The sequence below is a fragment of the Salmo trutta genome, chromosome 1 (assembly GCF_901001165.1).
Source record: "Salmo trutta chromosome 1, fSalTru1.1, whole genome shotgun sequence".
NCBI classification, from domain to species: domain Eukaryota; kingdom Metazoa; phylum Chordata; class Actinopteri; order Salmoniformes; family Salmonidae; genus Salmo; species Salmo trutta.
The window spans coordinates 34091156-34114049 of NC_042957.1; the positions used below are offsets into that span (position 1 = coordinate 34091156).

Sequence of the window (22894 nt, forward strand, 5' to 3'; positions counted from 1 at the left end):
CCAGGATCTCAGCGATCACTGCCTGCGTCCGTGGTCAAACGACCACAACTCATCACTGTCAAACACTCCCCAAAACACTTCTAATCGACCTGGCCCGGGTATCCTGGAAGGATATTGACCTCATCCTGTCAGTAGAGGATGCCTAGTTGTTCTTTAAAAAGCGCTTTCCTTAACATCTTAAATAAGCATGCCGCTTTAAAAAATGTAGACCTAAGAACAGATATAGCCCTTGGTTCACTCCAGACTTGACTGTCCTTGACCAGCACAAAAACACCCTGTGGCGTACTGCACTAGCATCGAATATTCCCCGTGATATGCAACTTTCCAGGGAGGTCAGGAACCAATACACACAGTCAGTTAGGAAAGCAAAGGCTAGCTTTTCAAACAGAAATTTGCATCCTGCAGCACTAATTCCAAAAAGGTTTGGGACACTAAAGTCCATGGAGAATAAGAGTACCTCCTCCCAGCTGCCCAATGCACTAAGACTAGAAAATATTGTCACCACTGATAAATCGAGAGCATTTCTCTACAGCTGGCCATGCTTTCCACCGGGCTACCCCAACCCCCAACAGCTCTGCACCCACCGCAGCAACTGGCACAAGCCCCCCCCCCCCCCCCGCTTGTCCTTCACCCAAATCCAGACAGCTGATGTTCTGAAAGAACTGCAAAATCTGGATCCATACAAATCAGCTGGGCTAGACAATCTGGACCCTCTCTTCCTAAAATGATCAGCCGCCATTGTTGCAACCCCTATTAGTAGTCTGTTCAACCTCTCTTTTGTATCATTTGAGATCCCCAAAGATTGGAACGTAGCTGCGATCATCCCCCTCTTCAAAGGGGGAAGACACTCTAAACCTAAACTACAGACCTATAGCCATCCTGCCCTGCCTTTCCAAAGTCTTCGAAAGCCAAGTGAACAAACAGACCACCGACCATTTTGAATCCCACTGTACCTTCTCCACTATGCAATCTGGTTTCCGAGCTGGTCACAGGTGCACCTCAGCCACGCTCAAGGTCCTAAACAATATCATAACCGCCATCGATAAAAGACAGTACTGTGCAGCCGTCTTCATCGACCTGGCCAAGGCTTTCGACTCAATCACCGCATTCTTATTGGCAGACTCAACAGCCTTGGTTTCTCTAATGACTGCCTCGCCTGGTTCACTAACTACTTTTCAGATATAGTTCAGTGTGTCAAATTGGAGGGCCTGTTGTCCGGACCTCTGGCAGTCTATGGGGGTGCCACAGGGTTCAATTCTCGGGCCGACTCTTCTCTGTATATACATCAATGATGTTGCTCTTGCTGCGGGTGATTCTCTGATCCACCTCTACGCAGATGACACCATTGTGTATACATCTGGCCCTTCTTTGGACACTGGGTTAACTTCTTGGGGCTAGGGGGCAGTATTTTGAGGTCTGGATGAAAAGCATGCCCAAAGTAAACTGCCTGTTACTCAGGCCCAGAAGCGAGGATATGCAGTTTCTAAAAACTGTTAAAATAATGTCTGCGAGTATAACAGAACCGATATGGCAGGCAAAAACCCGAGGACAAACCATAAAAATAAAACAAATTAAAAGAATGTTCAGCCTACCACTGTTTCCAATGGCTGTCATGCTTATTATGAGGCGAAAACCTCCAAGATTGCAGTTCCTAGGGCTTCCACTAGATGTCAATAGTCTTTAGAAAGAGTTTCAGGCTTGTTTTTGGAAAAATTAGCTAAAATATGTATTTTTTCTAAGTGGCTCCCATTTTGGCTGTAGTGTTTTCATGCGCGTGGATGAGAGCGCATTCTTTGTTGTTTATCTCCGGTAAAGACAATAACGGTTCTCCGTCTTAAATTTTATCGTTTATTTACGTATTAGGGCGCACCAGCTAAACTGAGTTTTTGGGGATATAAAGGACTTTATCGAACAAAAGGATCATTTGTGATGTAGCTGGGAGCTTTTGGAGTGCAAACAGAATAAGATCTTCAAAGGTAAGGCATTTCTTTTATTGCTATTTCTGACTACCCACCAATGCGACCGGTATGCTCTCGTTGGCTGGTCCTCGCTACATATTCGTCGCCAAACCCACTGGCACCAGGTCATCTATAAATCTTTACTAGGTAAAGCCCCGCCTTATCTCAGCTCACTGGTCACCATAGCAACACCCACCCGTAGCACGTGGTCCAGCAGGTATATTTCACTGGTCATCCCCAAAGCCAACACCTCCTTCGGTCGCCTTTCCTTCCAGTTCTCTGCTGCCAATGACTGGAACAAATTGCAAAAATCACTGAAGCTGGAGACATATCTCCCTCTCTAACTTTAAGCATCAGCTGTCAGAGCAGCTTACCGATCGCTGCAGCTGTACACAGCCCATCTGTAAATAGCCCATCCAACCAACAGCATCCCCATATTTGTTATTTGCTCTTTTGCACACCAGTATTCCTACTTGCACATCCTAATCTGCACATATATCACTCCAGTGTAAATTGATCAATTGTAATTACTTCGCCACAATTGGCCTATTTATTGCCTTACTTCCTTACTGAATTTGCACACACTGTAGACAGATGTTTCTATTGTGTTATTGACTACGTTTGTTAATGTGCAACTCTGTTGATTTTGTTGCACTGCTTTGCTTTATCTTGGCCAGGTCGCAGTTGTAAATGAGAACTTGCTCTCAACTGGCCTACCTAGTTAAATAAAGGTGAAATAAAAAATGCGATTTGATTGATGATTTAGAGCAAAACATTTAGGTGCAATGTTGGAATCATGGAAATGGAATGATCATTCAAATTCTATAGTTAGAATATGATAGTTGGCACTTTGAATAGTGTTGTTTGACATGAAAATTAATGAAAATGCCAGGGAGGAGTTATTGTGTTTGGATCCAAAGTGTTGATAATTGTTTCCAAGGGGACCCTATAATCTTTGGCTACATTGTCTGTATTCTCTTAGCTACTTCATGTAGCTAACATATTAATGCTTATTGTATTTATATTTGATTTAGAAGGTACTGTCGCACAAACATGCTGATTTAGGACTACACCATCACTGGTATTATCAGGCTGTATAACCAATTATGTTTGCTCTGACACGGTTCATTTATTAGCTAACTACCTAGCGATTAGCATTAGCAGCTAACAAGATTTAGGCCCAACTCGCTAAGAAAAGACAAACTAGCTGTTTGCAGATGTAAGCAACACAAACTAATAGCGTAATTATAGAACGCTACTGGATTTATATGAAGAAGCAAAGTGAAAACAGCATTGTATGTGCTGCATTGACCATGCACACTGAACGCAAGCATCTCGTTGTCAAGGAACAAATGCGCTCCTTGAGTGACGGGGGCGGGGCTAGGTCTGTGAGGAAAGCGGCACGGAGAGAGAGCGGAGAGAGATTACTCAAGTAGCGAACTATAATTATTTTTATAACTATGAAAATGGACATTAAACACAGCGTATCACATTTAACAAACCAAACATTCAAATACCGTTACAGAAGGTGAAGTAAAAGCCCAAACTGGTCCATGCATCAATACCGGTATATCGTAAAATACGGTATACCGCCCAGCCCTACTAGCACACAGCTCGGACACCCATGCATAACCCAAAAGACATGCCACCAGAGGTCTCTTCACAGTCCCCAAGTCCAAAACAGACTACCGTAATTTCCGGACTATTAAGCGCACCTGAATATAAGCCGCACCCACTGAATTTTAAAAAAAAGTATTATTTTGAACATAAATAAGCCGCACATGTCTATAAGCCACAGGTGCCTACCGGTACATTGAAACAAATTAACTTTACACAGGCTTTAACGAAACACGGCTTGTAACAAAAAATACAACATTTGCAGTAAGCGTTAGTTGTCTTTTTGCACGGAGTCAATTCCTCACGCTGCTGTTTCCAACGTCTTATCATCGACTCATTAAGACCAAGCTCCCGTGCAGCAGCTCTATTTCCTTTTCCAACAGCCAGATCAATCGCCTTCAACTTGAAAGCTGCATCATATGCATTTCTCCGTGTCTTCCACTGGCTGTTATGTAGGTGGGACGATTTCGTCGATCCTAGAGAGGTTAAGCCGCGAGGTTCAAAGCCTGGGAAAAAAGTTGCGGCTTATAGTCCGGAATTTACGGTATGCGAGGCGCACAGTACTACATGTAACTCTATTCCACATCAAGTAACTCACATAAGCGGTCAAATCAGATTACACACTTTACGGTACAGTGAGGACTGAGTCACACACACACACACAAATTGTGTGTTGTGGTTAGTAGAGTAGTGGCCCGAGGGCACACAGTTAATGTATTGTGAAATTTGTTGTAAAATGTATTTTAATGTTTAAAAATTGTATATCACTGCCTACATTTTCGCTGGACCCCAGGAAGAACAGCTGCTGCCTTCGCAGTAGCTAATGGGGATCCATAATAAATACAAAGCTGGGATCCCCCCTCTTTTTAACAAAGGCCATTAAAAAAAAGTGCTGTTCTCCCCACGATTGCTTTATGAATTGCTGTGCCTTGATTGTCAGAATGCATGTTTACCTCCCTATGGCATTTGCAACTTGAATGCGCCTTGAGGAATATTTATCTTGCATAGAACGCACAACAAGCCGACTAGGTCAATAGATATAATATTTTACTATGGGGTTGTCAGATTTTTCTATTCATTAGTCATTTTGTTTGCAGAGGAAAAGTCAATGTGTACTGATCTAGCATCTTCAAAGTAGAACATCAAAGTGCGCCTTTCATGTTCCATATATTTTTGTTGTGGCGGCAATAATGTTGGCGTGGCGCAACACCACAGCAAGATGATTGCAGCGGAAACACTGCACTGAAGGTGTAAGAGACACCGTGAGCGCCATAAGTATTGGGGCAATGACCTATTTTTTGTCGCTTTGTCTCTGTACTCCAGCACTTCGGATTTGAAATGATAAACAACTATGAAGTGCAGAATGTCAGCTTTAATTTGAAGGTATTTTCATCCATATCGGGTGAAGCATTTAGAAATTACAGCACCCTTTTGTACATAGTCAGTCTCCCCCCCATTTTAGGGGACCAAAAGCATTGGGATAAATTCAATTACTGTATATGTGCATTGAAGTAGTCCCATTGAAGTAGTCCCAAGTGGTCCCATATTTGTTGCACGCAATGATATCAAGCTTGTGACTCCACGAAACTTGATAGAGCGTTGGGGCAGTAACTGAAATGTTGCTAGATCGAATCCCCGAGCTGACAAGGTAAAAATCTGTCGTTCTGCCCCTGAACAAGGCAGTTAACCCACTGTTCCTAGGCCATCCTTGTAAATAAGAATTTGTTCTTAAACTGACTTTCCTAGTTAAAGTAAAATAAAAATACTAAATAAACAAAAAGCTCCAAATCGGCATATTCTCGGGATTTCGCAATGCTGCAAAAGCACAGGCATTCTAGCGCAATAGAATCACAATAGACTGTCCCTTAGACACTTATTTACTTTGCCAATCGAGGAGGATATATTATCCCTCATATGCAGTAAATGCACAGACAAATATCGAGTGACTAAGGAATTTGTGGGTAGGAAAAAAATCTGTTGAAAAACTTATGATGAACAACGTGATGGTAGGGCTGGGCGGTATACCATATTTTACTGTGCGTAAGATGGCGCCGAATGATATGGCAGCTCTGCTTCTAGCTCCTAAGTAACTTTGCAGTATTTGTTTTATGTGTGTATTTCTTACATTATTAGCCCAGAATTTTTGGGGGGTTTTATAACATACAGCCGGAAATACCTTTTGGATATCAGTGTGGCAGTAACTCACCAGCATTACGACCAGGAATACGACTTCCCTGAATTGGATCCTTTGTTCTGTTAGGTTCTAAATCAGGGACTGTAACATACTCTGTTTCACTGAAACATGGCTCTTGGGATATGCTGTCCCCGTCCATACAGCCAGCTGGGTTCTCAATACATCACGCAGACAGGAATAAAGAACTCTCCGGGTAGAAGAAAGGCGGGGGTGTATGTTTCATGATTATCTACTCATGGTGTGACTGTAATAGCATACAGAAACTCAAGTTCTTCGTTCACCCGACCTAGAATACCTCACAATCAAATGCCAACCGTATTACCTCAAGAGAAATCTCTTCAGTTATAGTCACAGCTGTGTATATTCCCCCTCAAGCTGATACCACGACGGCAAACTGGAAACCATATATCCTGAGGCAGCATTTATTGTAGCTAGGGATTTTAACAAAACAAATCTGAGGAAAACCCTACCGAAGTTCTAGCAACACATTGACTGTAGTAGTCGCGCTGGGAAAAGATTGGACCACCGCTACTCAACTTTCTGAAATGCCTACAAGGCCCTCCCCTCGGCAAATCTGATCAAGACTCCATGTTGCTCCTCCCTTCCTATAGGCAGAAACTGAAACAGGAAGCACCCGTGCTAAGGACAATTCAACGCTGGTCTGAACAATCGTAATCCATGCTTCAAGACTGTTTTGATCACACGAACTGGGATATGTTCCGGGTAGCCTCTGAGAATAACATACACGGATTTGGTGACTGAGGTCATCAGGAAGTGTATAGGAGATGTTTTAACCACTGACTATTAAAACCTACCCAAACCAGAAACCGTGGACAGATGGCAGCATTCGCGCAAAACTGAAAGCGTGAACCACTGCATTTAACCATGGCAAGGTAACTGGGAATATGGCCAAATACAAAACAGTGGAGTTATTCCCTCCGTAAAGCAACCAAACAGGCTAAAACGTCAGACAAAGTGTAGTCGCAATTCAATGGCTCAGGCACGAGACGCATGTGGCAGGGTCACAGACCAACGTCTTGCTTCCGGACAAGCTAAACAAATCCTTCGCCCGCTTTGAGGAGAACACAGTGCCACCGACGCGGCCCGCTACCAAGGACTGTGGGCTCTCCTTCTCCGTGGCTGACGTGAGTAAGATGTTTAAGCTTGTTAACCCTCGCAAAGCTGCCAGCCCAAACGGCATCCCTAGTCACGTCTTCAGAGCATGCGCAGACCAGCTGACATATTCAATCTCTCCCTATCCCAGTGTGCTGTCCCCACTCGCTTCAAGATGTCCACCATTGCTTTCTTGGGTACAGGAACAAAGGATACCGCACTAAATGACTATCGCCCTGTAGCACTCACTTCTTTCATCATGAAGTGCTTTTAGAGGGTAGTTAAGGATCCTATCACCTCTACCTTACTTGACACCTTAGACCCACTTCAATTTGCTTACCACCCAAATAGATACACAGACGATGCAAGCGCACCGCCCTATCCCATCTGGACAAGCGGAATACCTATGTAAGAATTCTGTTCATTGACTACATATCAGCATTCAACCCTATAGTACCTTCCATGCTCATCATTAACCTCGGAGCCCTGGGTCTAAACCCCGCCTTGTGTAACTGGGTCCTGGATTTCCTGACGGGCCACCACCAGGTGGTGAAGGTAGGAAACAACACCTCCACTTCGCTGATCCTCAACACAGGGGCCCCACAAGGGTGCATGCTCAGCCCCCTCCTGTACTCCCTGTGACTGCGTGGCCAAGCACGTCTCAAACTCAATCATCAAGTTTGCAGACAACAACAGTAGTAGGCCTGATTACCAACAATGACGAGACAGCCTACAGGGAGGAGGTGAGGGCCCTGGAAATGTTGTGCCAGGAAAATACCCTCTCACTCAACATCAAATAAACAAAGGCGCTGATTGTGGACTTCAGGAAACAGCAGAGGGAGCACGCCCCTATCCACATCGACAGGACTGCAGTGGAGAAGTTGGAAAATGTCAAGTTCCTCGGTGCATACGTCACTGACGATCTGAGTGTCAGGGGAAAATTGTCAAAGACTCCAGTCACCCAAATCAGACTTCTCTGCTACCGCACGGCAAGCGGTACCGGAACACCAAGTCTAGAACCAAAAGGATCCTTAACAGCTTCTACCCCCAAGCCATAAGACCGCTGAACAATTAATCAAATGGCCACCAGGACTATTTACATTGACGACCCCCCCCGTTTGTTTTTACACTGCTGCTACTCGCTATTTATTATCTATGCATAGTCACTTTACAAATTACCTTGACTAACCTGTATCCCCACACAGACTCGATTGTTATGTCATTTTCTTGTGTTACTTTTAGATTTTTTTAAATGTTCTTTATTTAGTAAATATTTTCTTAACTATTTCTTGAACTCCATTGTTGGTTAAGGGCTTGTAAGTAAGCATTTCCCGCTAAGGTATACACCTGTTGTATTCAGCAAATAAAATGAGTTATAGTCGACAAATAAAATGTTATTTGTAACTACCTGCCCTCCAGGACACGTACAGCACCCGATGTCACAGGATGGCCAAAAAGATCATCAAGGAGAACCACCCAAGCCATGGCCTGTTCACCCCGCTATCATCCAGAAGGCGAGGTCAGTACAGGTGCATCAAAGCTGGGACCGAGAGACTGAAAAACAGCTTCCATCTCAAGGCCATCAGACTGTTAAATAGCCATCCCTAGCCAGCTTCCACCCGGTTACACAACCCTGCACCTTAGAGGCTGCTGCCCTATGTACATAAATTTGGAATCACTGGCAAATTTAATAATGGAAAAATAGTCACTTAAATAAATGTTTAAATAATGTTTACAAACTGCTTTTATCTCATTTGTACATACTGTATTCTACTGTATTTTAGTTAATGCCACTGACATTGCTCAATCTAATATTTATATATTTCTTAATTCCATTCTTTTACTTTTAGATTAGTGTGTATTGTTGTGAATTGTTAGATACTACGGCACTGTTGGAGCTAGGAACACAAACATATTGCTACACCCGTAATAACATATGCTAAATATGTGTATGTGACCAATAAAATTTGACATCGGTATTGACGAAGGGAACGGTTTGGGTTTTTACTTTATCTTCTGTAGCGGTATTTCAATGTTTGGTTTGCTAAATGTGATACAAATAAACATGGCAGTGTGGCGTATTTATTAAGGATTCCCATTAGCTGCTGTCTTCCTGGGATCCAGCAACACTAAGGCAGTTATACACAACTACAAATATTACATGACATTACATTTCATAACACATTAAGGCCCTCAGGCTCCTACTCTATCACATAAACACAAAATCCATGTGTACATGTGTGTAGAGTGCAACGTGTCCGTTTTTATAGTTCACTCCGCTACTTGAGTCGTCTGTCTCCCCCTCCCTCTTTCCCCGCCCCTAGTCACTCAAGGAGCGGAGTTGTTGCTTCGACCGCGAGACCACTTGTCTTTCACTCTTCAGTCTGCATGGTCAATGCAGCAGATGCAAAAAGTGTTGCCAATGATGCTGTTTCCACTTTGCTTCTTAATATAAATCCACAAGCGTTCTATAATTACACTATTAGTTTGTGTATCTTACTGTGTGCAAACAGCTAGTTTGTTTATTAGCAAGTGGCAGCAGGTAACCTAGTGGTTAGAGCATTGGACTAGTAACCGAAAGGTTGCAAGATCGAATCCCCGAGCTGACAAGGTTCAAATCTGTCGTTCTGCCCCTGAACAAGGCGGTTAACCCACTGTTCCTAGGGCGTCATTGAAAATAAGACTGTTCTTAACTGACTTGCCTAGTTAAATAAAGGTTAAAAAAAAAAATCGAATTAAAATAAGTTGTGGCTAAAATAAATCGTGTTAGCTGCTAATAGCAAGTAAGCTAGCTAGCTAATACATTTACCGAGTCAGAAAACATAGCTAGCTAATACAGTCGGATACAAGTCAGCATTTTGTTTGTGCAACAGTATCTTCTAAATCAGACAGGAATAGGCAAAGCATGCATATTTTAGCTAGATCAAGTAAGAGAAAACATTAACGTAGCTAACATCTAATTAGGGTCCACTGGGAAACAACATGTCACAATAACTCCCAGGCTTTTTCATGTCAAACACTATTCAAAGTGCCCATTATTATAATATAACTATAGAATTAAAATAATAATGACATATTTTCATGATTCCAACAGTTCACCCAAGTATTTTGGTCTAAAATCACAAATCAAATAGCAATAGCAACATCTGTTTAAAAATAAGGCCTCCATTTTTTTGCCCATATCACGCAGCCATTTGTGGCACTGTGGACATGATCTCAAAATGAGAGCAAGAGATGCAGACATTTATGAAAATTACTTTTGTTTGAAGTTTGATTTAACAGTATAAAACAACCAGTATTGAGAAAGACCCATTGAAATCACTTAGAATGTATGTGTTGCCATGCTAAGGTCATGCACTACTTAAAGCAAATTTATAACCTGTACTATTAAAAAATATAAAACTACAAAAAAAAAAAGTGAAATATTGTGATACATTTTGGCTATAAACACCCAACCCTATTTGATGGAACAGAAAGTAAAATGTCTGTTCTCAGAGAGTGAGTCTACAGGGCATGCTTTGTTCCACCGGCTGCTCCTCTTAAAACGCAGACCCAATTCTATCTAGCGTTAACCCCGGTCACCTCCATTCCACTCTCCGGTATCCTGCCGCCATACCACACACACACACACACACACACACACACCTCAAACAGAGGGGTTTAGGTGCGCTCTGCAACATAATCAATCTACCTCCCATCAACTGCTTTATTTCTGTTGACCATGAAACATAACTTGGGGTCAGGGTCAAGAGTTTAGTGCTCAAAAGCGTAAACCTCTCAGAGAAAACAGCTATTCCACCTTCCCACACAAACGGAGGCCAAAACAGATCTCCAGTCAGAAGAACATTGGGGGGGGGGAACTGGAAACTAGGCAGAGGATACTGTATGTAGGGTAAACCTCAAATGATGTGCATGTAAAGATACGAAGACGAGACAAACCTATGCAGTCCTGATTGTCGACATAATGGACCTCATTTACTCCAAGACCCTCCTTCTGATACAGCTCTTGTTCCTAGAATTCAAAACAGAACGGGTCCAAAAACAAGCATTGGTAATGTCACTCATAATGACATTAAGGAAATAATTAAAGTCTGTTTACTTACACTACCGTTCAAAAGTTAGGGGTCACTTAGAAATGTCCTTGTTTTTGAAAAAAAAAAGCATTTTTTGTAAATGAAAATAACATCAAATTGGTCATATACAGTGTAGACATTGTTAATGTTGTAAATGACTATTGTAGCTGGAAACGACTGATTTTTAATGGAAAACCTACGTAGGCGTACAGGCCCATTATCAGCAACCATCACTCCTGTGTTCCAATGGCACGTTGTGTTAGCTAATCCAAGTTTATCATTTTAAAAGGCTAGTTGATCATTAGAAAACCCTTTGAAATTATGTTAGCACAGCTGAAAACTGTTGTTCTATTTAAAAAAGCAATAAAACTGGCCTTCTTTAGACTAGTTGAGTATCTGGAGCATCAGCATTTGTGGGTTCGATTACAGGCTCAAAATCAGGTCGACTGATTAATCGGCATGGCCGATTAACTAGGGCCGATTTCAAGTTTTCATAACAAAAATCGGTAATCGGCGTATGGCCAATTACATGGCAATCCACGAGGAGACTGCATGGAAGGCTGACCACCTGTTACGCGAGTGCAGCAAGGAGCCAAGATAAGTTTAATGCTAGCTAACAACTTATATAAACATAATCACTAGTTTACTACACATGGTTGATAGCACTAGTTGAATTAGCTTGTCCTGCATTGCATATAATCAATGCGGTGCCTGTTAATTTATCATCGAATTTACCTACTTCACCAAACGGGTGATGATTGAACAAAAGCGCATTCGCGAAAAAAAAAGCACAATCGTTGCACCAATGTCCCAAACCATAAATGCCCTTCTTAAAATCAATACACAAGTATATATTTTTAAACCTGCATATTTAGTTAAGAAATTCATGTTAGCAGGCAATATTAACTAGGGAAATTGTGTCACTTCTCTTGCGTTCATTGCATGCAGATTCAGGGTACATGCAACAGTTTGGGCCGCCTGGCTCGTTGTGAACTGTTTGAAGACCATTTCTTCCCAACAAAGACCGTAATTCATTTGCCAGAACTTTACATAATTTTGACATAACATTGAAGGTTGTGCAATGTAACAGTAATATTTAGACTTAGGGTTGCCACCCGTTCGATATAATATGGAACGGTTCTGTATTTCACTGAAAGAATAAAGACTTTTAGTTTTATCGAAATGATAGTTTACAGATTTGACCCTATTAAAGATGTAAGGCTCAAATTTCTGTGTGTTTATTATAATTAAGTCTATGATTTTATATTTGATAGAGCAGTCTGACTGAGCGGTGGTAGGCAGCAGCAAGCTCGTAAGCATTCATTCAAACAACCGCTTTCCTGCGTTTGCCAGCAGCTCTTCGCAATGTTTGAAGCACATCGCTGTTCATGACTTCAAGCCTATCAACTCCCGGTTGTTTTCGGTGGGTATGCTAGTTCTGAACGTCACATGCTAATGTAAAAAGCTGTTTTTTGATATAAATATGAACTTGATTGAACAAAACATACATGTATTGTATAACATAATGTCCTAGGAGTGTCATCTGATGAAGATCATCAAAGGTTAGTGCTGCATTTAGCTGTGGTTTTGGTTTTTGTGACATATATGCTTGCTTTGAAAATGGCTGTGTGATTATTTTTGGCAGGGTACTCCCCTGACATAATCTAATGTTTTGCTTTCGCTGTAAAGCCTTTTTGAAATCGGACAACGTGGTTGGATAATCAAGAGTCTTATCTTTCAAATGGTGTAAAATAGTCTTACGTTTGAGAAATTGAATTTATTGCATTTGAGGTATTTGTATTTCGCGCCACGCGATTCCACTGGCTGTTGACTAGGGTGGAACGCTAACGTCCCACTGGCCCAGAGAGGTTAACCTCTCTAGGGTAGGTGGCACCAAATCGTCCCACCTACGTAACAGCCAGTGGAATCCTGTGGCGCGTTATTCAAATACCTTAGAAATGCTATTACTTCAATTTCTCAAACATATGACTATTTTACAGCATTTTAAAGACAAAACTCTCGTTAATCTAACCACACTGTCCGATTTCAAAAAGGCTTTACAACGAAAGCAAAACATTAGATTATGTCAGCAGAATACCCAGCCAGAAATAATCAGACACCCATTTTTCAAGCTAGCATATAATGTCACATAAACCCAGAAGACAGCTAAATGCAGCACTAACCTTTGATGATCTTCATCAGATGACAACCCTAGGACATTATGTTATACAATACATGCATGTTTTGTTCAATCAAGTTCATATTTATATCAAAAACCAGCTTTTTACATTAGCATGTGACGTTCAGAACTAGCATACCCCCCGCAAACTTCCGGCGAATTTACTAACAATTTACTAAGTTACTCACAATAAACGTTCACAAAAAGCATAACAATTATTTTAAGAATTATAGATACAGAACTCCTCTATGCACTCGATATGTCCAATTTTAAAATAGCTTTTTGGTGAAAGCACATTTTGCAATATTCTAAGTAGATAGCCCGGCATCACAGGGCTAGCTATTTAGACACCCAGCAAGTTTAGCCTTCAAACTCCGATTTACTATTAGAAAAGTTTGATTACCTTTGGTGTTCTTCGTCAGAATGCACTCCCAGGACTTCTACTTCAATAACAAATGTTGGTTTGGTCCCAAATAATCCATAGTTATGTTCCAACAGCGGCGTTTTGTTTGTGCGTTCAAGACACTATCCGAATGGTAAATAAGGGTCACGCGCACGGCGCATTTCGTGACAAAAGATTTCAAAATATTTCATTACCGTACTTCGAAGCATGTCAACCGCTGTTTAAAATCAATTTTTATGCCATTTTTCCTCATAAAAAAGCGATAATATTCCGACCGGGAATCTGCAATTAGGTAAACAGACGAAAGAAAATAAAGCATGGGGTCGACTCGGGCACGCGCCTAAGCCCATTGTCCTCTGATCGGCCACTTGTCAAAGGCGATAATGTGTTTCAGCCAGAGGCTGCCTCGATATCGTTCAGCTTTTTCCCAGGCTCTGAGAGCCTATGGGAGCCGTAGGAAGTGTCACGTTATAGCAAAGATCAATAAACAGAGGCAAGAAGAACGATACCTTGTCAGACAGGCCACTTCCTGCATGAAATCTTCTCAGGTTTTTGCCTGCCATATGAGTTCTGTTATACTCACAGACACCATTCAAACAGTTGTAGAAACTTTAGGGTGTTTTCTATCCAAAGCCAATAATTATATGCATATTCTAGTTACTGGGCAGGAGTAGTAACCAGATTAAATTGGGTACGTTTTTTATCCGGCCGTGTAAATACTGCCCCCTAGCCCTAACAGGTTAACCTGAAAGGCCGCTCGGCAAGGAAGAAGCCACTGCTGCAAAACTGCCATAAAAAAGCCAGACTACGGTTTGCAACTACACATGGGGACAAAGATCGTACTTTTTGGAGAAATGTCCTTTGGTCTGATGAAACAAAAATAGAACTGTTTGGCCATAATGACCATCGTTATGTTTGGAGGAAAAAGGGGGATGCTTGCAAGCCGAAGAACACCTTCCCAACTGTAAAGCACGGGGGTTGCAGCATCATGTTGTGGGGGTGGTTTGCTACAGGAGGGACTGGTGCACTTCACAAAATAGATGGCATCATGAGTGAGGAGAATTGTGGATATATTGAAGCAACATCTCAATACATCAGTCAGGAAGTTAAAGCTTGGTCACAAATGGGTCTTCCAAATGGACAATGACATACTTCCAAAGTCGTGGCAAAATGGCTTAAGGACAACAAAGTCAAGGTATTCGAGTAGCCCTGACCTCAATCCCATAGAATATTTGTGGGCAGAACTGAAAAAGCGTGTGCGAGCAATGAGGCAGGACAACAGGACAAGTACATTACTGGCTAGTTTGAGAAAGACGCCTCACAAGTCCTCAACTGGCAGCTTCATTAATTAGTACTCGCAAAACACCAGTCTCAACGTCAACAGCGAAGAGGCGAGTAGTACACAGCGGTGTGTGAGATCTTCAGTTTCTTGGCAATTTCTCACATGGAATAGACTTCATTTCTCAGAACAAGAACAGACTGACGAGTTTCAGAAGAAACTGCATTGTTTCTGGGCATTTTGAGCCTGTAATTGATCCCACAAATGCTGATGCTCCAGATAGTCAACTAGTCTAAAGAAGGCCAGTTTTATTGCGTCTTTAATTAGGACCACAGTTTTTCAGCTGTGCTAACATAACTGCAAAAGGGTTTTCTAACGATCAATTAGCCTTTTAAAATGATACACTTGGATTAGCTAACACAACGTGCCATTGGAACACAGGAGTGATGGTTGCTGATAATGGGCCTATGTAGATATTCCATAATTTTTTTTTTTTTAAAAAGCCGTTTCCAGCTACAATAGTCATTTACAACGTCTACACTATTTCTGATCAATTTTATGATATTTTAAATGGACAAACATTTTTTGCTTTTCTTTCCAAAATAAGGTCATTTCGAAGTGACCCCAAACTTTTGAATGGTAGTGTATATAAGATTGTTCTCTATTCTAATGAGGCCAAAGACTCATTCAAATATTCAAATAAAGTCTATGAGGGCAGAAGCTTTGTCTATTATAGCTATCCAACAATAATACATTACGTTAGCAAGTTCACTGATCAATATAACTGAATCTTAAATATCAAGGTTTCCTTCTGCTTGTTGTAAACATCTGGGCTCCTTCTCAGATCCTCTCTCCTTCTCAGAATGCATTGGAGAAGAAGGTCCAATGGGAGGGACCTTGGTCATTTCCCTCTAACACAGTTGAGGAGGAGGCAAGGAGATAAGTTGCCTTTCTTTGATTCCTAGCATCCTGAGATTAAGCTCTTGGACAGCAGGGATGTCAACTAAGGAGGGGGCGTCGGGGGTCTACAGACAGACAGTGGAAGAAGCGCTCACCTCTTTCAGGATGCGTTCGTTGAAGAACTGCTGCAGCTTCTCATTACAGTAGTTGATGCAGAACTGCTCAAAGCTGTTGTGCTCAAAGTACTCTGGAAGGGGAAATGAAAAGACATAAAAAAAAAACACTTCAGCTGTAAACCACCACTGTCTCTGACTAATGAACTCTAGCATGTGTGCGCAATGTGTGGTTTGTGTTATGTATAATGTCCATGGCGAAATGTCTGTTTGATGATATTTTTAAATGGACAATTACCCTGCAAAACCATTTTCCGCCTGAGGGATAATAACGTTTACTACTAATAGCATATCATGTATCACGTCGATGTAGCACATAGAGGGGGTACAGACCAAAGCCTGCGATATCCAGAACCCCGATGAAGTTGGCGGAGGAGTCGAAGGGGAAGCACTGGTTGACCCTGGTGACCACGTGGTCAAACAGCCGGCTGTACACAGCCTTGGCCAGGGCGTCCCGCGCGTTGTTCGCCTGCTCCACTTTCAATGGCACCCTGGGAGGGAGAGACAAAGAGAGGGCACATAATTCCTCCTAGCACTGGTCCTCTGTAGCTCCGTTTGCAAGCACCGTACTCTGCAACGCCAGCATAGCGGGTACGATTCCCAAGACCAACCGTATCTAAAACGTATGCAAGCATGACTAAGTTGCTTTGGATAAAAACAGCTGCTAAATAGCATACTGTATATTATAACTGAATACTTGCCTTTTCTGTATTTAAAGTAAATTTAAGTATATCTAATCTAAAATCTACCATGTAGTCCACACAAGGGGGATTTGGATTTGTCACCAGCAAAGAAACATAGCGCTAAGGCACCTACACGCACACAGAGACAGAGATTTGAGCAATGATGGCTGGTGAAATCAATAGCCTACAATTCATAAGAGGCAGTCAGTTTAAATAATCTTATGCATTCATCACCGTTGGTCTGCAAAAACACTGAGGGTCTGCTTGGTTTCCCAAGCAGATAATTGGGTTATTGACATCTTGGGGAAAGAGTGATTGTGGCGTGATAAGGAGCCATGACAATGAGAGAAAGTATAAGCATCACAGCTCTGTGAAGGCATTGTGACATCCCCAGAGCTCGGACTGCGGTCAAGTGCTCAGCTGAATAATCCGAGACCACCGAGAGAGGGCTGAGAATGCAGTGGAACGTGAAATGTACAACATGACTACCACGTGGACTTCAAAAGTTGCTCGTTAAGCTTTACCTTTGATTCAAACGCATCTTTGTCATGCACTTAAAAAGGAAAACTCCACTCAAAAACTATCTTTCGGTATTTTCCTTCATTAGCCCACAATGTTTTGCATGTCAAGTTTTCAAGCTGTTGGACTTCAAGATGCCAAGTGTCACTTCATCATGATGTAAAATGAATCATGACCCAAAAAGCATCATTGTGATTAAGTGGCAAGTGACACTTTTCTTCTAAAGTTTTTCCTTTCAGGTCGGGAGAGAACCAGGATAATACTGTACAAGTAGCACTTAGCCATTAAGTACTTAGAGAACTGCCAATGTCCAAAAGCCACCTCTAATGTCTTGAAGTGAGTTGATTTAGAGATTCTCTTCACACACCTTTACCTCCATCCCTCACACCCACACTCTTCAGGCAGGACTTATCCATTATCTCATCCCCCCCGTGGATCTCCATTTAACACATCCCACAAGACAAGAACTCCCCATTATGATACCAGCATCACATCACCTCGTTTTACACTTTTGCCTCCTTAAGCTCCCAGTACACCTGGGCCCTCTCTCACGCTCTCTCAACCACAAACCAAGTTTCATCTATATTCTTCCAGCCAGTGAGAAACTAACGGTCCACAGCTAAAACATTTAAATACCAGGGTTAAGCCCTGGCCTCTCATTTACAAACCAAGAGGTAGGAAATGCCAGAACACTAAACAGTAGTGGGGATGTGTGTATTCCCCATGAAGCCCGAGGTTATCCACCTTGCTCCAATGATCTCCACAAAATGATCTCCGGCAGCATGTTATCAGGAAGTTGAGGGGCACACATCTTTTTTTAAATTACCATTATGAGTGTGTACTGCACTGTGCATATGGGCAAGTTGAGAGAGTGGACTGACCCCACCTGGCATCGCCGAGATGCCGCGTCCGCCAGTGAATTCACCATGGTGGGGTCAACACGATTAACATATCTCTCTCTCGCTCCTCTTCCCCCCCCCCCACCCCCACCCACTCTGCCTCGCACATAAACACCTTAAAAGCTAGTCTCTAAACAGGCTAACATTTAGATACGGCTTTCCCCCTTACATAAGTCATAAAAATAGGCCGCTTAATGGTGGAGCCACAGAGAGAGAGAGAGCCAGTTGAAATCCTTACCCACCCTTTATAAGTCACTTAATGTAACTGTACTCACACATTGCGATTGCTGCTATTAATTAAACAGAAATTAAACAAGCCACTGCACACCACTAATTAATTGTTTAATATTACGCCCTCAGAGGCTGCGTCCCAAATCGCACCAGATTCCCGACATTGTTCTTTTCACCAGAACAATATGGGCCCTTGTCAAAAATAGTGCACTATGTAGGGAATACAGTATGACTCTCAAAGACCCAGCCAGGCCCGTATAAAGTAGCAGTTAAAGCTTAACTACTGTGTGAAAGTGTCTCTCCCTCTCTCCACAAATGAGACAAACATTAGTGAGGGAGGACATAAGGGTAATTGCACATAGCGACTGGCTTGGCATTCAGGTTGGCGAGCTGAGGGAGCGCCAAGCTGCCCATACAACAATCACTGTCAGGCATAAGACAGGCTGGGCCACGGCTAAATGCACACAGGGCCTTGCCATAGATCAAGAATGAGGCACGCATCCCAAATGGTTCACTATTCCCTGTATAGTGCACTGCTTTTGGCCAGGGCTCTGGTCAAAAGTAGTGCACTACAGAATATAGGGAATAGTGTGCCATTTAGGACACATACAGGGACTAGGGAAGGGCCCGTATTCATTCAAAGGTGGCTAGTTCCTATTTTTACTCAGAGGCACAGCACTACTGTTAGTGACAACCGCAGCACACATACACACACACACACACAATACAAATGCGCACACACATGCGCATCTGTTGGTTCCTATGGTAACTGGCACGTGACCAGTAAGGCACTTGTTAACAGAGCATGAGTGCTAATCATGTGGACCTGACACCATCTGCACAAAGACAAGCCTTCCAATACAAATAGAAATATAGGCTAGAATCATCACCATATTGACACACATACTGTCTCACATCGGAACGTTTAGGAATTCAAACACGCGTCACATGCAATTAAAGAACACAGGCGCTACCTGTTATTTTGCCTGTCCTCTCAAAAAGGCAGTGGATGGTTCCCAAAAAACACCCCATTTCCCATCGGTCCTGGTCAAAAGTAGTGCACTATATAGGGAATAGGGTGCCATTTAAGATGCAGCCGCAGTCCTCTCTCCATGCAAGGCCGTTGAGAAGGAAGTGATTTAAACAGAAATGGTATAGCGCTATACAGAACCAGTCAAACGTTTGGACACACCTACTCATTCCAGGGTTTTCCTTTATCTTTTACATTTTCTACATTGTAGAACAATAGTGAAGACGTCAAAACTAGGAAATAACATATGCAATCATGTAGTAACCAAAGGAGTGTTAAATCAAAATACATTTTAGAATCTTCAAAGTAGCCACCATTTGCCTTGATGACAGCTTTGCATTCTCTCAACCAGCTTCATGAGGTAGTCACCTGGAATGTATTTCAATTAAAAAGGTGTGCCTTGTTAAGTTAATTTGTAGATATTTTTTACTTTACTTCTTAATGCGTTTGAGCCAATCAGTTGTGTTGTGACAATGTAATGGTGGTATACAGAAGATAGTCCTACTAGGTAAAAGACCAAGTCCATATTATGGCAAGAACAGCTCAAATAAGCAAAGAGAAATGACAGTCCATCATTACTTGAAGACATGAAGGTCAGTCAATCAAGAACACTTCAAGAACTTTGAAAGTTTCTTCAAGTGTAGTCATGCGCTATGATGAAACTGGCTCTCACGAGGACCATGTCATAGTTTTGATGTCTTCACTATTATTCCACAATGTAGAAATTAGTAAAAATAAAGAAAAACCCTTGAATGAGTATGTGTCCAAACTTTTGACTGGTACCGTATGTAATATGTTCTATAAGTCATTATATGGTGACTCACTTGATAACTGTTCCTTTGGCGCCCCCTGCTGTGGTGAGCATGACCCTGGAGGTGAGGCTGACTCGCAGGTCCGACTCTTCCAGACCCAGCAGCTCAGCACAGTACTCCACAGTCTGGCTCGACTGGTTCTTTATGGTGCAGCCACCTGGTGGGCCAGACAGAGTGGTTACGTTGTAAGTAGCTAGTAAAGTTGTTAGTAACGTTGTAAGGATGACGTGTAGAATGATGTGAGCGGTTAGGAAGAATGTCAGTTATTTTATTGAAGACTGAGTAAGCTCTGACCCTGGGTAAATATGCATACAGTGATTGCACATATTGTACATTACAACATGATTGACATATATGACATGGATTACAGTTCAATACTGCCCATATCGATACTTAACATCCATTCCGGCCATACAGTCATTGATTCTGACAGGCAGTCAGTAAGGAAACAGCACGATCAAAGTCTGATTCTCTTGCCAGCTACGAGACTATTGCATTTTTAAAGAACTAGCTACGTGCGGCAATCCAGCGTCACCCTAGTCTGGTCTCAATAGTATTAGGACAAGGCCTACAATCAATCTCGCATGATTTATCAGCACAGACGTAACCTCCCTCCATCTACTTCATAATGAAACAGGCTTCATTATTCCTGAACCATAGCACTCCATCACTGCCTAACGCTATGCATTTCATTAGTCTCCAACCGTGCCAGGGGTGGACAAGAGGTAGCTACAGATTTTACGCCAGATAATGGGACGTAACCAAACGGTTTTTGGCGTCCTTTACTGGGACATTACAGGAAAGCCCCGTACAAAACCGCCGCCATAGATTTTTTCAGCTAACCCGTTCCTGGCGATACAGTCTTCATTCTCTTATTAATGGCCGTTTCCAGTTGCAGGTGGTTCTACAAAAACCAGCAAGAAGGTTCTTCGCCATTTTAGCGGCCCAAACCGAACATTTCCCAGCATCTTCGCAGGTACTAGTCGTTTATATGCGACGCGGCCACGTGTAGAAGATGACACAGTGCGACCAAAACAAAGATCTACAGACACGTAAGAGGCAAATCTCAATGGATACAAAACATGGATTTAATATCTTTCAGAATGTATGTTTTTTTTTGTAGAACCACATGCAACTGGAAACAGATATTACTAAAGATATAATAATAAAAAATAATAATATAAAAACCGGTGAGTTGAAAATTCTATGGCGGTGGTTTGTGTTGGCCTTTCCTGTAACTGACACCCCCAAATCTTTGGTTATATCACATTATCTGGCATAGTGTCTGTAGATAGACAAAAAGCAGGATAGTGGGAAAGTAATGAGGGGATAAAATGGCTAGATCAAGGTCGACACAGGATAAGGAGGACAGTTTCAGGACGAGACATAGGAGGGGATAATGGGAACTGTTTAGGGGTGACAGGAAGAAGGGGGACAATTTTAGGGGCGACAGGAAGGAGGTGATAAGTATGTTTGGTTAGGGCGACACAGGAAGGAGGGGATAAAGGGTACAGTTTGGTGGTGACGATAGAAGGGACATAAGGGGGACAGTTTTCCGTGCGACACCAGACGGCGCTTCTCTCAGAGGAGCCGAGGCAGGATATCATGTGTTTCATGTCAGGGACAGGGAGCAGCTGGACGGTTCCCATCCTCATCTTCTCTGACTGGACTCTTAGCTTCAGGTCACTGTAAAAACGCACCACGGGAGACTCCCGCTGAGTACAAAGTACTTGTTTTAAATGCTGCCATGCTGTGCCGCTCTCACTCTCACAGAAGGGGAAAAAGAGGAGAATTGAAAGGCACTACGTTCGAGTTTCACTGATGTTCAAAAGGAATGGTTTATTCTCAAAATGTGACCTTCCTCTGGGTCGTCTGAAACAGCATGTGTGAAGTCAGTGGGTGGAGGAGAGCCTAAGACATTCACATCGTAATGAATCAGCCTTGCCAAACGAAAGAATATACTTGTCCAAACAACAACAATAAAAATCTATGAGATTATTCTGTATGATATTATTATAACCGTAGGGGACTACAAAGAGCGACATGTGAAACATTTCATCAATTAATCCAATGGCTTTGTAGCAATAATAAATGAATGGGAGGAGAATGACAAGTCCCAAGTGTCCTTGTGTCGGTGGCTCTTTGATAGTGAATAAAATACATTTCAGACTACAACAAGAAGCCACATGGGCCTTTAGAAGAAAGCTGAAGATTAAAGTAATTGATCACAGAGCAGAGTTTCCCGGAGACAACAGCAAAATGGCGCAACTACTGCAAGGACACAAAAGAAGATCGTTTTTCTGGTCGCGGCCCCTCATGATGAGTTTGGATTTTTTGTGGTCCCCCCCCCCCCAATCAAAATTTCCCATACCTGGACTAGACAGATGACTTATTGAGGCAACACCACACAATGAGGAAAACGCAAAAGGTATCTGCCAGCTCTCTGACAAAAGGCTACCACTTCCTCAGCATCCCTTAGACTTCCTGTCCTGTGCCCTGGTGCTTTACTCATATTGTCACTGCACTGAAAGAGAGACAGCTGTGTCTTTGTTGTTGGTTAGTGTACCAAATAGTGAGTGGGGTGATATACTCTGACATCTTATAAGCCAGCCATCTGTTAAGCTTGCAAACAAGCATGCAAAAAAAACAATTGAAACAATGAGGAGTGAGTGCGAGCGCGAGACCCGGCCAACATATGGAAACTATAATGAGCACTGAGCGAAAGAGAGAGAGAGACCGAGACCCTGCTCACCTGATGTGGAAACTATAGTGAGCAGTGAACGAGTGAGAGACAAAGCGAGAGAGTGTGAGAGACAAAAAGGACAGTCAGA

At 42.4% G+C, this 22894-nt stretch overlaps 1 protein-coding gene across 7 annotated transcripts in view; it reads right to left on the bottom strand.

Annotated features, from left to right (window-relative positions):
• Window positions 1-22894, bottom strand: part of myo6a (myosin VIa) — a 100289-nt gene that overhangs the window by 34781 nt on the left and 42614 nt on the right. For all 7 annotated transcript variants that reach the window (XM_029754380.1, XM_029754375.1, XM_029754365.1 and 4 more), the window contains exons 12-15: window positions 20076-20220; window positions 16223-16380; window positions 15872-15963; window positions 10822-10894 (exon numbers count right to left, since the gene is read on the bottom strand). In XM_029754380.1, the coding sequence (XP_029610240.1) occupies window positions 10822-10894; window positions 15872-15963; window positions 16223-16380; window positions 20076-20220 (468 nt within the window). The remainder of the gene's footprint in view (window positions 1-10821; window positions 10895-15871; window positions 15964-16222; window positions 16381-20075; window positions 20221-22894) is intronic.